Source organism: Mirounga leonina, unplaced genomic scaffold (genome assembly GCF_011800145.1).
Source record: "Mirounga leonina isolate KUSES-001 unplaced genomic scaffold, KU_Mleo_1.0 Mir_91, whole genome shotgun sequence".
Taxonomy (NCBI): Eukaryota; Metazoa; Chordata; class Mammalia; order Carnivora; family Phocidae; genus Mirounga; species Mirounga leonina.
In genome coordinates, this window is record NW_023270839.1 from 26,821,321 (window position 1) to 26,837,030 (window position 15,710).

At 48.9% G+C, this 15,710-nt stretch overlaps 1 protein-coding gene across 1 annotated transcript in view; it reads right to left on the minus strand.

The window, feature by feature from the left end:
• The window catches only part of TNFAIP8L3 (TNF alpha induced protein 8 like 3), a 36,738-nt gene extending 22,228 nt beyond the window's left edge, over nt 1-14,510 (minus strand). Inside the window, exon 1 of the mRNA XM_034994911.1 lies at nt 14,320-14,510. Within this exon, the coding sequence (XP_034850802.1) occupies nt 14,320-14,371 (52 nt within the window). The 5' untranslated portion in view covers nt 14,372-14,510. The remainder of the gene's footprint in view (nt 1-14,319) is intronic.
• Between the last annotated feature and the right edge of the window lie 1,200 nt (nt 14,511-15,710).

Consider the following 15,710-nt stretch of genomic DNA (forward strand, 5'->3'; position numbering starts at 1 on the left):
CACATCAACTCATCTTTTCTTTTAATTTTCTTTCTTGGAGATTCCTCTGGGAGCTCTCTCTGTGCACTGGCTCAAATCCGGGCTCCTCTCCCTCTAAGCCCGTGCTAGGCTGCCACCCTGCTTCTCCCTCCATCCTTCCTCCCTTCTCTCCTGTGTCCATCTCATGGCTTCTTCTTTCTGAACCTACACCCCATTTCAGTGGAACACTTTGAGTAGCACAGACATCAGCAAACTACCTGAAAGAGCCCAAAATAAAGGGCCTAAAGGCAAAATATATGTGGGTACTTATAGAACCATTTAAATGTAACCATTAAATAAAAGAGTAAATGTGCTCGTGGGCCATCCAAAAACAGGCGGCTGGCTGCACCTGGCCTGGGGGCCTCAGCTGGATGACTCCTGATCTAGCAGCCCCTAAGAAAGGGAACAGGGTAGGGTAATTTTCTGAAGACCGAATGTGTCTTACAATGACTTTATTCCACCCACACGCTCGACTGATGATTTGACGGTGTTCAGTACTCTACCTGGGAAATCCTTCCCCTTGAGAATTTAAAGGCATTGTACCACTGTTGTTTAGCTCTTGGTGTTGCTGCTTGGAAAACTAGCCCATTGGTAAAAGGGCCTGGTTATCTTCTCTGGAAGCTTTAAGATCTTTGCTTCCTGACCAGTCATGGCCACAGGTCTCGGAGTTTCCCCTGCCTTCGTCCCTTTAATGCCCAGGAGGGCTTGGTGAGGTGAGTGGGGGGCCCAGGCAGAGGAAATGGAGAGAAGCACCTGGGTAGGAGAGGCTGCAGGGAAGGGGAGCATCAAGGATGAGGCAGAGATTTGGGGCCCAGGAGACAGGACAGAAGGGGAGAGGAGAGGGGGAGGACTTGCTTCTGGGCAGGAGGTAAGAGGTCAGGAGGCCCCTGCTGGGGAGCCAGCTTTTCTCCAAGTGTTGGACTCTTTAAGAGGGACCACCCTCCAGGTGAACAGACCCAAGAAGGCTGGGCAGCCATGACTGACAGGACCGCCGCCAGCCTAGCAACTCAAGAGAATGGCCCTTCTTGTGACCCCTGTCCCTCTGGCCTCCCTGCCACATGACCTGACCTCCTTATGTCCAGACCAGCTGCCCTTTGTCCTTGCCGGCCTCCAGCCTGCCTTAAGACAGTCTTGGCCCCTAATTATCAACCATCTTCAGACTTTGCTCAGACTCCAGTTACTCTCATTGGGTTATGACAATTTGGCAGAGCTCTTTTTATGTGGAGATTTTTTTTTCTTTTTTAACAAAAATGAAACAAACAAAACCCAAGGATGGTTGGAACGAGACATCTTCATCCCACCCATGAGCCTCAGTCCATCACTGACCTCCCTCCTGGGGTGAATGGAAAGCCCGGGGTGGGGTATTTGATGACAGCCTTCTGGAGATAACACCTGGGTGCTTACTACAAGTGCTGGTCTTAGGATGTATCTATCATCCATCATTCTTGGCATAAATGCCTACTTTCTCTAAGAATTCACTCTTATCTTGATTATTCTGCCTTTCCTATTTTCTGATCTCTCTTTTAAAAAATCACAGTGGTTATATTCACTCACAATCAATAAGAAGGAGATACGGCTGCCTAACAAAGAACTGATATTGCTTTCCACTTGAAAATTAAGTAATTTTTTTTTTTTTTTAAATGGGAGGATGAACTTTTCTGGAAGCATGAAAATACATAGTCAATATATATTTTTATATCTGAAAAGAGGTAAAAATAATCATTTCGTATATTATAAACCAAGAAAGTAGACAAAATTGTGGCTGATGGGGAATACCATTAGCCCTAGCTAGTTTAAAATTGGGTTAAAAATTCTGATAAACGTGAATCTAAATGGTTAGCACTTCTGTTTCCTATAAGCTTCCTACCCCTCTTTGGTTGGCTAGAGTAGAATAAGGTGGAGATAGGGAGGCAGTAAAGAATATTGGGGCCACGATGTCTCTTATTTTCAGCCCCAAGATGCACAAGAAATCTTCAATTAAATTTCCAATTCCTTTAGAAATAGATACACATTATATTTAATATCATACAACTCCTCAATAATAATTTTTTTGTTTTTGGAATGGCGGACCAATGGCGGTAGCAGACCAATACCGCCTAAAAACTAATAATCCTGCTATAACAGGATTTTAAATGCCACCCCTCTTTTTTACTAATTCTAAAAGTAATAAAGACACAAAATCAATGTGTAAATGAAAAAGAGGAAAGTGAAAGTCATTCATATTTGGGATAGAGGTCAGGGACAGAGAAAGGGTCATGGAGGGAATGAGGGTCAGGGATGCCAGGTGCATACAATGACAATCAGCTAGCGACAGTGAGGCTATGTTCAAGGGCCAAGATGGCTGAGTCAACAAGCTCATTCCAGCACTGCATTCAGCTTGAGAGGCTCTGGTGCCTTGTGCCAGAGTCTGGGCCCCAAATCTATGAGCTCATTACCCACTCTGACGGTCCACACTTCCTCTTCATGGCACAAGGGCCCACAAGGCCTAGGCCGGGTGGGCCCAGATGGGACAGAGTGATGTGGGGGAGGCACCAAGGAGAGCGGAGAGCCTAAGCCTGGGCAATGCGTGAGCAGGAAGAGGACTGAGGAGAGAAGCCTGGAACATGCCCCCCACCAGGAGGAGGCCTGAGAGGGATTCGGGAAGGACTGGTCTGAGGTGAAAGAAGATCACAGGCAAGTGAGAGAATAACTAGTTTCAAGGAAGAAGATGGAGACAGAAACTGGGACAAAACTACAACAAAGCCCACAGGATGAGCAGTGGACTAGGCCCTTGGATCTCACTTGATTGTTGCTCTGAAAATAACATTTCCTGCTGAAAGTTATACATACTCATTGCAGAAATATCTGGAAGAAAAGTACAAAGAAGGAAATTATAATTACCCATAAACTCATCATATAGAATGGTTAATTCTGTTCCAGCATTATAAAGTTAAAAGTTTATGTGTATGAATGAATGGAAGGGAGTCTCTTGCCCTTTTCTCTATAAAAAGGAATGTATGTGTATGTACGTATGGGTGTGTGTGTATAAATAAATATACGTACATATAATGTGTGTGTATATGCATGTATGTAACACAAGTGGGATCACAGATTATCAAGTTTTCTTTATCCACTATAATGCAAACTCTTCCCTATATTATTAGATGTTCTTCAAATTAATTTCTCTTAACAGCTGAATAATATTCTGCTGTGTGGAAATGTCATTATATATTTAATTGTTCAGTAGCTATCTGACTGAATACTGTTTTTTAGGTTGGATATGTAGGTTTGTTGCTGCCCCCATCTTGGGGGGTACAGTTTTCAATAATGAAAACTCACCACCTGTTTTGTGATTTGGGGTAATCTCTGATTCTGTGTCTTCATCTGTAAACCGAGAATAATAATACCTGCTTTATCCATGTCCTGGTTTTGCCATGGATCAAGGGTACAGGATATTTCATTGTTCTTAGGACTTTACCGTTGTTCGACTTGGTGGCCGAGGAGGCCACAGAAGAGCTGGGAAAAGCTGAGGGAGAGGGAATGGTCTGGGAGTGGAGGTGCTGAGCTGAGGGGCCTCCTGGCCAGTGAGGAGGAGAGGCCCAGAAGCCCTGCAAAGCAGGATTCTTGCTTGGGAGAGAGGACCAGGCGAGACTGCAGCTTTGGGAATTTTTGGCTTTGCGCCAGGAGAACGGATGGTGTCTCCAAAGGAAAGTGTATTGTCAGAAAAGACCAGGCTGAGGGCTCAGCCTGAGGAGACATAGGAAGAAAGCATTAATGATGGACACAGGAGAAGCAATGGAGGAAGGGTGCAGGAAAACCAGGATTATATATAGTTGCAGAAGTCAAAAGGAAAAAAAAAGTCAAGAAATTATTGTTGAATTCCCATCGGATACTGCTCTGGGCTCTCTAAAATTTGACTCTGTATTAACTGTTTCACTGAGATTGAGTCACTGAATTATGAAGTTAAATCCTAAGGGTAGAAATGTTAACAAAGATGAACAAATTTCTCTGTTTCCTTACAAAAACAGTCCATCTAACCAAAGATAAAAAAACATAATTGGAGAACTAGACGTCAATAAATCTCTCCCTGAAGCTGGTAGCTATTAAACTCAAAAGTAAATTAACCTTTGCAATTGTCACTGGGCATCTATAAAACCTAGTAAATACGTTTTGGCTATTAAAAAATATAAAAATCCTCTGAGGGCTCTGTGTAGGGCTTTCCTGACTGTGGGGGAGGAGTGCACCAGGCAGAAGGGTGAGGCCTGGTGTGGGCCTGTGGTGACCTGACTTCTGGGCAGATGTGCCTGGTGGGGAGGGGGTAGCAAGAACCCAGGACAAAGTGTTGGAAGGACACAGAGCAGGGGTCCCTTTGATATCCCAACATCCAGAATAACTGATCCTTTTTAAAAAATTATGTATGTCTTCTGGGAAGGACAGAGGAACCAGAGGATCTGGCCTCCAGTTCTAGTTCTGATACCACCTGGCAACACAACCAGTTTTTAGTGTCCCCAAGAAAACATAGAAGGGGGGCTTTTGTTCTCTTAAAAAGCCCACTCCCTCCCCAAATAAAGCTCCCTTGCATCTTTTCAGGATTGCTTTTTGGCTTCGGAAAAGCACATCTATTCTTAGGGCTCAATCTAATTTTCTTCTTTGTACTGTTTTTTTTTTTTTTACATATTCTACCATGAGTTTGCATTCCTTTGGTCAGAAACTAACGTTACTAAAAGGCAGCAAGTAAGAGATTGCCCTGGACATCCAAACCCCAGTCATCTAGCTCTGGATCTCGACTTCTCTTCACTGTGAGGCAGGATCATCCTTGAGTTTTCGCTTATCCTCGAATCCAACGGGTCACCATGCCCTGGGAATTCTATATTGGAGATGATTTAATGCTGGAGTGGGGGGAAAAGTGACTGAGGACCCAGCTTAAGTACACTCAGATAAAAGGAATGTTTGTCTGTCTTCAGCACCTCTCCTGACTCTGCTTTTCAATCCTTCTCTCGTCTCAGTGTTTGCTACATTCACTACATACAGCTACGTCCCATGGCTCTGGAGATATGCACAGCTGCAGAGCCCTTCTATGACCTTCTCTCCCTGGCAGGAGCTTTGTGCCCCTCTCCCCATCTTCCCTCCCAAACCACCCTTCACCAGCTCTAGCCAACCCTTGCCTATGTGCTATTGGGCTAATGCAGGTATTGTCTGCTGCTTAACACAGGGCCTTCTGGAGATGGAATGTCGTAACAGAAGGAGCCTCATGAAGGAACCTGATAGTCAGGGTTCTGGGCCCGGTGGGAGCTGGTTGGGGATACAAAGGAGCCTGGTGGTATCCATCCACTTAACTACCTAATCTACCTCATACAAGAGCAGTTGGAATTAGCCTGACTTCATATCCACTGACAAGCTACACATCCCAGAGCAAGTTACTTAACCTCTCTATGCTTCAGTTTCCCAGTTTATAAAATGAAGTTACTTCTAGTACCCATCCCAGAAGGCTGGTATAAGGGTTAAATAGCATATAAACAATCAATCCAGTCTCGAACACATTGTATGTGCTTAGTTAACATGAAAAGTAAAATTCAAAACATCACTATTATTTTGCATTCCATAGTAGCCCTCTGGGACTGGACTCTGGCTGGCAAAGACCATCCTCACAGTTTCTCATCTTGTTTGATATTTGCCACAATTTCTTAAACCCCACATCCTCTCCTCTATCACCCCAACCCCAGTCTTCTCTCCCTGACTGTCTCAGTGTTATCCTCAGGAAACCAAGGAAGCGGACTGGAACGTGGTAGACAGAGCTGCTGCCAAGGCCTGCCCTGCAGACGGCCCCATCATCTCCCTCCCATGTTCTATGCCAAAATTTCTGTTTACCTTCCCAGCATAACCCACAGGCCCCAGATTAGGCTCGCTGGATGTGCATACTCACCAGAACAGCCCTTGACAGAATTTCCTCCCACGCATGAAATTGGATGCCTTTACTATAAAAATATCAACTAGGAATCTCCATAAAACTACGTATCACCAAAATGTTTCCTTTCAGGGTTAGAACAGTTTCACAGAAAGCATATTTTACTTTTTTTTTTTTTTTTAAAGATTTTATTTATTTATTTGACACAGAGAGACACAGCGAGAGAGGGAACACAAGCAGAGGGAGTGGGAGAGGGAGAAGCAGGCTTCCCGCCGAGCAGGGAGCCCAATATGGGGCTCGATCCCAGGACCCTGATATCATGACCTGAGCCAAAGGCAGACACTTAATGACTGAGCCACCCAGGCGCCCCACATATTTTACTTTTGAGAAGAGACCCTACAAGCTAGCAGCTGCTCCTGCGGTTTTTTGACAGTTTAAACCAGTATTTGGACACGGCCAAAGTGTCTCCTCTTTTTTTCTGGAGAACCGAGTTACAAAATACTGGTTTCTATTAGGGTGTGTCTAGCACTTTCTGTGCCGCCAAGCCTTCCATTTTTATAGTCTGCACACTAGATTTTCCATGAACAGGCTCAAATTTATTCCCAGGCAATGATGTTTAGGAAACCCAGTAGGAACGTGAAGACTGTTTAAGGCAGCATCAGAATTTGGACCATGCAACTGCTTAAAAAACTCCATTTCTGATGTATAAAAAAGTAATCAATTTTTTGGCATGCCTTAATACATGTGGGGGACAAGGGTACTCGCTCTCCTTATATGTTTTCTTAGATTAGGTTGTTAGAGGAAACTTGTTTTTTAAATTCTTCTCTATCCTTTATTTCTATACTTGCACAGAATACAGCCCAAACACCCACCTACACAGGCATTTTACATAGAGTTGGAAGCCAAGTGACTGAAAAAAACAAAACCAAATTATGTATATAGTGTCTTTATAGAGATCTGCATGTGAATTTAAGTGGGAGCCAATGGTAACTCTGGAGGAAAAGGAACCAGTTAGAGGAGAGTGCTAACGGAAAGTGTGACTATAATTTGGTTTTGCTGACAAATAAAAAAACAGGTGCCGTATTTTTTAAGAGAAAAATAGCATAAGAAATAGGGCTTTATATTTACACACTCACACATATTCTCATTCTATCTCTAGAAACTTACACGTTGGCTACAAGCACCACCACGACACCCAATTTTCCTTTTTGAGTATGACAGCTCCCTTGTCCCACCAATCCACTGGGGAGATCCCCACTGGGTCAGGCCAAGCTCCTCACAGGCTCTCGGCCTTGCCAACTTCTCTTTCTTCTCCCCCCATCTAAATCTTTCACTCCTTCAAGGCTACCCTCAAGGCCCATCTCCTCCATGAAGCCTCCCCACCAGAACTCCAAACCACAATGCCCCATGCTCCAAATCCTACAGCATTTACTGCTGATGCCACCCAGTCTGGCAGATTCAGTTTTGGGTGGCTGTTTTCTCTCCCCAACACAGCTGCAAATTTCTAGAGGGCAGGGTCCCATCAAATTCCATTTTTCAATGCCACCAGAGCACCCTGTACCCCTCTGAACACAAAACAGATGATCAGCCAATATCTCTTGGATTGACTGGATTGAACAAGTGGGTGCAGAACTATGAGGTCTAGAATGGCTAATTTCATCTGGCAATCTAAACTGTCCTAGTGAGGTCTAGATAAAATGTACAGCTCAACAACTATCCCCTGAGCTTTGCCGGTAGACAGGGCTGCCATCCCTAATGAACCATTCCTGAAGAATTCTGGGGACCACCTGCGGGGGATGTTGTGATATACTGCCCTGGTTCCTCCTGGAGAATGAACGGCCAAGCATGCTGCAAGCTGCTGGGGGCTGGCAGATAGCCCAAGCTGCACCCAAGCTCACAGCCTGTTCCTTGGGATGGCCTGCATCTATGACTGACTGACCACTGTACAAGGGGACATGAAGGCCTGGCCCCGAACCCCGACTCAGAACAGTTCCGAAGGGCTACTCTAGCTCCAGAGCTGGAGGCTATCGTTGGGTGTGCATTGCAGCTCAACTTTTCACTCTGCCCAGTCCAGCGTCCCTCCCCTCTCCATTCCTTTCCCAAATAAACCCACTGCATGCCGACCTCTATCACAGAGTCTGCTTCCTGGGGAACCAGCCTACAACAGCATCCATCCATCCATCCATAAACACGCATACCTCGTTTGGTTGCACTTCGCAGATTTTTTTTTTTTTTTCCTGAACTGAAGGTTTGTGGCAACCCTGGTGGAGCAAGTCTAGCAGTGCCATCTTCCCAACAGCATTTGCTCACTTCATGTCTCTGTGTCACATTTTGGTAACTTTTGCAATATTTCAAACTTTTAAATTATTATTAACATTTGTTATGGCGATCTGTGGTCAGCGATTATGGCTCACTAAAGCTCAGATTATGGTATTTTTTAGCAATAAAGTATTATTTTTTAAAATTTTTCTGAGGGGGGGATGGGACAAAGAAAAAATCTTAAGCAGGCTTCACACCCAGCGCAGAGCCCCACGTGGGGCTCCATCTCACCACCCTTAGATCATGACCTGAGCTGAAACCAAGAGTCGGACACTTAACTGACGAGGCACCCAGGCACCCCGGCAATAAAGTATTTTTAAATTAAGGTATGTAAATTGTTTTTTAAAGATATCATGCAATTGCACACTTAAGAGACTATGATACAGTGTAAATGTAATTTTCATATGCATTGGGGAACCTAAAAATTCACTGGACTACCTTTATTACAATATTTGCTTTATTGCAGTGGTCTGGAACTGAACCTGCAATATCTCTGAGCTATGCCTGTATTCACTTATCCATGCAGGCATGCATCCAGCCAGCCAGCCAGCCAGCCAGAAACCTACTAGTGTGTTCAGGATCCATCGTGTTGGTGGGAGGTGATACAGGTGAAAATGACCCAATCCTTGCCCTTAGGGAGCTAACAATCCAGTACAAGAGATGAGATATGTACAAGAATAACCATAAAGCACACAATGGAAAGTGGCTGTTATTAAGACAACACAGATTTGGCCGGGGTATAGTCCCAGGGCCAGGGGGTCAGGAGTCTTCATGCACTGGTGTAAGGCTGTGGCCATTGGTATATGTGTCCTATCTCTCCATCTGATCTTAAGCCCTGGAAGACAGAATGGACAGTGTCCTTACCTCTCTGCCTTCCCCATACTTTTCTAACACAGGGTCCCAGACAGTAAAAGAAATCTTAAAACACTGAAGCAAAACAAAATACTGAAGGAAAGCTTTGGCAGTTCCACCGTATAGGAAAGGTTTCTGGCTGTCTGGTCTTTCAGTGCAGAGTTCCCACGAGGCTCCTCACGATGCGCATTCATTTATTATGCCCATAAAATCTCAGGAACATCAAAGCACAAGACAAGGTCCTGACCCCTTAAAGCAGTCACAGGACACTGTGTGGACAAGGCAGAGGCCCCTGAAAACGTCCACAAACAGGAACAAGACACGGGACAGTGACTAACAGGCAAGTGATACCTCATCCCCAGATGGTCTCCGTCCCAGGTTGGCCAGCCCATCAACTGTCAATCTTTCAGTCAACAAAGGTTATTCAACAGTCTCCATGAGGAATCTAACAATGAGAATCAACCAGCTACAGAACCTCACAGTCCCCTGAAGCCAGTGCCCTAACATGGTTTATTTTTACAGGAGAAAACGCCTTTAAGCAAAACATCACCGCTAAGTGCCTGATGGAAAGAAGGGGGGGCTGGGAAGCCTGGGTGGGGGAGTCCACCTCCCGCATTTCCCTGCCCTCACCCCAACTCAACACGCCACTCTCCTTTCACTCTCCCTCTCCTTGCACTGCTTTTATACAGTCTGTCAGCAACTTCTGTTGTCTGCTTCTCTGAAATGGCACTTGCATCCTTCCTCTTCTGCCTCGCCTTAGCGTTACCACTTGCTCCGATACCGTGGCCACCCATGGTCACCGAGGCTCCAAGCTGGGCAGTCCCACACTCCATGTCTGTCAGATGTGGCTCCTGCAAACCCAGCTCTCGGTCAGTCTTGTCTCTGCACAACAGTCAGCTCAACAGGGGCTCCTCTGGCATCTCAGGACCAGTCACTAAGACCCTCTTCTATGTGGCCCTCCCTCCACTCCTGTAACTTTATTTCCCAGTACTCCCTAGTATATGCCCTCCACTCCAGTAACCCCCTTGCTTATTTGTGCCTTTGCTCAAGTGGTGTCTGACTTCTGGAACACCTTTCCTCTTCTTGGCCACCTATTGAATCCTACCCACTTGAATCCTACCTCCCTAATCTACCTTGCCACTTTGTTCCCATGAACCAAGCTTAGGACCTAGGCGATGGGAGAGATGGCAAAGGCAGGGTTAGGGGCCTGCTTTTTTTCCCATTTCTTTTACTGTTTTGAAGCTCCCCTACCACATCTCGACTCCATTGCATGGAAATGCTTTTCTGTAGCACTTGCCCAGCTGTGAAGCCCCACCAGCTTGAATGCCCTGGACCATCTAGCTGTGGGTGGAAGGAGCTTGTTTGCCCTCAGCTGGGTAGACTATCTTTGTCTTAAAAGCCAAAAAGGGAAAAAGCTGACACTGCTAATGTTTACTCACTTGTTGCTTCTTAGGAAAGACTCTTAATCACTGTCAAGTTAATATACCAAGTGCTAGGATTTCTGAGAGATGGATGGTGGGTTTGCCAAACGATAGACTGCCAAGTTGGGTCTCTGGAATGAGTCCAGTGTTCCATAAACCCTGCCTCTTTCCTAATCATAGAAAGAACCCCAAATGACAGAAAGGCAGAGTAGAGTTTCAGGCAGCAGAATGACATAGAAGCATCATCCTATGCTTCCGGAAAAACAGAAAATGCAGCTCGAGACAAATTTCATCTCCCCCCTTCACCTTCATATGCAGAGGGCTGCATTGCTTGATGAGTGCACTGCAGGCACTGGGGAGATCTTCGGAAAAGTCTCTTGAAAGGGGTATAGTAAAGAGCAGGTGGTCCTCGGAGACTTTCTCACTCTTCTGCCAATTTGTAACTGGGAAGGTGACTGAGATGGGTAAAAATGGAAGGGGAATGATGAGGACTTCCTGGGCCTACTGCTACCTTGAAGGAAAATGGTTCACTGGTTGGGAAGGGTTACCTCCTCTTCTTTTATTTGAAATGGCATGAAAGTGGTTATCTCCAAGTTAGCCGGTGGGTTGGATAAGGGGTTCTCTGCTTTGTACAACTTTACCTAGAGCTAAAGGAAAAGGGGTGTGAAAGTAGTAGTTTTGAATGTCCTCATCTTCATGCCTTGAGCTGGCAGATGAGGAGGATAAGAAGAGGTAAAGATAACCTCCTCCAAACCAACAAACACACACACATACAAACACACCTGCGTGTACACCCACACACCCACACACATACCCCAGAGAGAATGAGAGAATGAAAAAGAGAAAATTCAAAACAAACCTGCTCAGGCAATTACATTAATATGATAATAATGACAATAATACTAATTGTGTTACACATGCCTACTGATCTACATTTTATAAAGCACTGGGGTATATTATTTAGCAGTATTCTTATAACAAATAATCCAGTCAGGTGATAAACAACATAGCAGCTACCATGTACTGAATGATTACCGGGAACACTTTTCATGTGGTGTTTTATTTAATCCTCACAACCTCCTCGTGGTACTAGTACTATCCCCATTTTACAGAGGGAGAAACAGGTTTGGAGAGGTTAAGTAACTTGCCCAACAGGTAGAGAATGAAACCTAGGTCTTTCTGATTCCAGAGTCCAGGCTCTTGACCTTAATAGGGTACATGTCATGGCAGGGCTTTTTTTTTTTTTGCAAGTTCAAGAAGGGAAGGCCACTCAGGAGGATGCAGCCCTTACATCTCAACTCCCTAAGAGGTAGGTACACACACACACACGATGAATACTCGAAGAGGTCCCACTTCTCTGTTGTCCCCAGTTACAAATGCATCCAGCTTGCACAGATACAGGTCCACAGATGAAGGCCTCATTCCTTAGAGAAAGGTCAACCCCTAAGGATAACATACCTGTCATTTAACCTGTATCTGAAGTTGCAACAAGGGTTTCCATTTGACAGGATGCAGCTACAGCAAGGCAATGAATTAGCATCTAGTTCTGAAGCTTTGCCACGAAAAATAGTTTAAGACTGAGAATAATGAGATGGAATGCCATTTAGAAGAATGGCTCGTGATAGTCAATTAAATGTTCAGCTTGGGAGATTCATGCGCACACAGAAAAGAAGAAATGACTGTAGAAAACAGCAAGGTGCAAACACATGGTGACAGCTCACAGAGTTGGCTGTCCTATTCTTCACAGGACCCATCTGACCTCAGCGGTCAGTGCAGAGGCCTGACACAAATGGACATGCACACATCCGGGATACTCTGGGCTGGGCAGGCTTGGGGGAGAAGAAACAGGACCCTTGAGAACTCCTTCCCTCCCCTTTCACCCAAGCACCAACTCTTCTGGAGTATCTCCTCCCCCTTCTTCTCCTCCCTCCTCTTTCTCTAAGCTTCCTTCTCCTCTCCTTCAAACATCAACCTGCATAAGAGATCTGAGGGTGGGGTGGGGACAGCATGTTAGTTCCTGGGATTTTGAGACAGTAAAGTGTCAAGGTCAGCAGCCCCCCCCCCAACCACACCCCAGTTTTCCAGATACACTTTTTTAAAAAAAGATTTTATTTTTTGACAGAGAGAGAGACAGTGAGAGAGGGAACACAAGCAGGGGGAGTGGGAAAGAGAGAAGCAGCTCCCCGCCCCCAGCAGGGAGCCTAATGCGGGGCTAGGACCCTGGGATCATGACCTGAGCAGAAGGCGGACGCTTAACGACTGAGCCACCCAGGCGCCCCTCCAGGTATACTTAGATACACACACAAACACCCACTGGAACTTTAAAAAGATGTTAGGAGATCCGCAAGACCCCTGTGAAACAAAATCTTGGTGCTTCCTAGCCACAGAAACATACAAGTAGGCAAAGGGCTCAGGTTAGTTATCTCCACACCTACCGCACAAAGGAGGTGGCCCTTGCACACAAACGGGAATCCTCAACACAGGCATCTTGGTAATGCCACCCTTCCTCTTGGCCAGCCTCATTTCTTCCCCCCCACCCAAAAAGGTATTGACCACAGCCGCCCTGCGAGAGGCTGAGGGGTACTGTATAGTAGATAGGGAATCCTATCCTTCAAGTAGACCTTGGCTACTCCCTGCTGTGAGACATGGGTAAGCCACTTAGCCTCTCTGGGCTTCTGTAAAATGGAACTAATGACCACCTGGCTAGATGCTGTGAAGATTAAGGGGAATCATCTATGTAGGGCCTTTGGCACAGTGCCTGGCGCTGTTCTGCCTGGTTCCTGAGCCCACGCCTGGGCTGATAGTGCCTCCTGGCACTTGGTCCCCACTCTCAAGATGCTGGTGTGACATAGGGAAGAGTGGGGACTAGTCTAGGACCTCGGGTCTGTACCAGGAGGGTCCCAGCCCTCAGGTCACATGTCTGCCGGCCGGCCGCGGCTAGCCTTCAGGGCCCCTAGGGTCCCGGGAGCCGGGGACAGGTGGGGAGGGCGATCAGGTCTCCGGTGTGTGGGCCCGTGGGCGGCGGGTGGAGCCGGCCTGTGGAGGTGGGCAGAGCCCAGCCGTAAGTAGACCCAAGGCTGTGGGTGGCTTCCTCCTGTTGCTCAGTATCAGGAAGAGGCGGGGGAGGACGTTCATTTTTTTCCAAAGTAAGCATCCACCCATTGCTTCGATAACTATCGATTGTGAAAAACCGGCGGCGCCTCTTAAAGGCGAAGCCCGGCTCCCGCGCCCCCTCCCCCCCGCCCCCGCGGCTGTATTCTCGGACCCCTCCGCCGGGACCTCCTCTGCCTGTACCGGGCAGCGATGGACGAACCCCTCTGCACCGCCTCGGGGACCGCAGCCACTAGCTGTGGTTTGACCTCTGCCCGTCCACCCGCGGGTCCTTTCCTTCCCGGAGTCCCCTGTCACGCCTTCGACCGGGTCACCTGTTCCGCAGCGTCCCTGGCGCCCGGGTTCGAGGACGGGGTCGGCGCTCGGAAAGTTATTTCAAAGGGCAGATGTGTTGCAACCCTCGCTGCAGCAAACTACAGGACGCGGATTTCCCGAACCCTTCCCCACCCCCACCCAGCCCGGGCGACCCGAGCCCGCTGCAGGACGCAGCTGCGCGGAGAGCCACCCGCAGACGAACCTCTTCTCCCTCCCGCGCGCCGAAGTGCAGTGGAAAGACTCACAGCAAACTCAGAGCGCGGAGCAATCCCGGGTCCTGGCCTGGAAGGGCTCGGCCTCCCGCCCGGCAGCTCCGAGAAATACTCGCGATTTCCTGCCCCGGCCTCCCCTCCTCCCGGCCCCGGCCCTCCCGGCTGGGCTGCCGCGGCCCCTCGGTACCTGCCGCGGTCACGGGTTCGCCCTCACTCTGCTCGCCGGAATCCGAATCCATGCTGCGGGCTGCTGGCCGGACGTCCACAGCCGCCCGCCCGTCTGCGGGGCGCTCGGGGCCGGCGTCCGGGCTCCCGCTGCCGCGGCGTACTCGGAGCGGGCAGCCGGCGGCGACAGCCCTGGCGGCACGGGCTGGGCAATGCGCGGCGGCGGCGGCCGGGGGGCGGCTCCGCAGAGGCGAGCGCCGCCCGCGCCCCGCTCCCCGCGCCCTGCCGGCCGATGCCTGCGCGCCAGGCGAGCGCGGGGCGGACGGTGGGGGCGCGCGGGGAGAGAGCGGGGAGGGGGAGGGGGAGGTGCGAGCTGGGAGGAGCGGGAGCGTCCGGCCCCGCGGGCTCCAGACGGGGCTTAAATACCCCGGGGGCGGTGCCGCTCCTCCTACCCGCGCCCGGCGCCCGGCGCCCTGGAGTTGAGGCGCGCGGCGAGGTCCTGCCGGTCGGCGAGGCCGAGCGCGGTCTCTTGCGGATGGCCAAGTTGGGAGGCTTTTGAGGCGAAAAAGCGCCTCTACCCAAAAAGGCAAAAGAGAGGTTCCGTGTGGGAGTCCCGGGGCTGCCCGGATTGGAGTCCGAGTCCACCGCGCGGGGACCTGGGACGAGAGACTCACTCTCCCTGAGGTGTTTCCTCACTTGGCAGATGGGGAAATGACAGTTGCCTTGTACCGGGAATGTTGTGGGGGAGGAAATAAGAAAGCACGTGAGGAGCCGAGCGCAGGGCCTGACACCTGGCGAGGAAGTGAACAGCGCTCGGCAGGTACGCTCGCTCCGGCGGCGCTTCTTCCCCGCGTGGGCGGGGCGGGGAGGGCGGGGCGGGGCGGGGCGGGCGGGGCGGGGAGGGCGGGGCGGGGCGGGGAGGGCGGGGCGGGGCGGGGCGGGGCGGGGCGGGCGGGCGGTGCCGAGCAGGGAGCCGTCGCGCGCCGAGGACACGCCTTGCCCGCCGCGGCCGCGCTACTTCGCGCCCACCGACTCGGGCCAAGAAGGGAATTTTCAACCTCGTCTTAACAAGGAGTGTGCAACATGCTCCAAAGCCCCTACCCTTTTACTTTCTAAAAAGAGGTATTTGTGAATTTACTCAGTAATTAAGAGACAAAACGAAGGGGGGAAACGCCCTGAGCAGGAGCAGTAAGGCCTCAGGAGATCAGGAGATTGTGGGTTAATTGTCAAGGATCCATGCATTCTTACTGTCTCCCCGAATTATCAACTCCCAACACTTACGTAACTTCAGGCCAGCTTCTCTGTATATAAAGTGCCACAGAAAAAGCAAACTAACTTTATTGACGTGAGCAAAATGAAGTCAGGAGGAGAAAGTCCACTAAAACGCCATTTAATTGTTTCCTGTGTGCATTT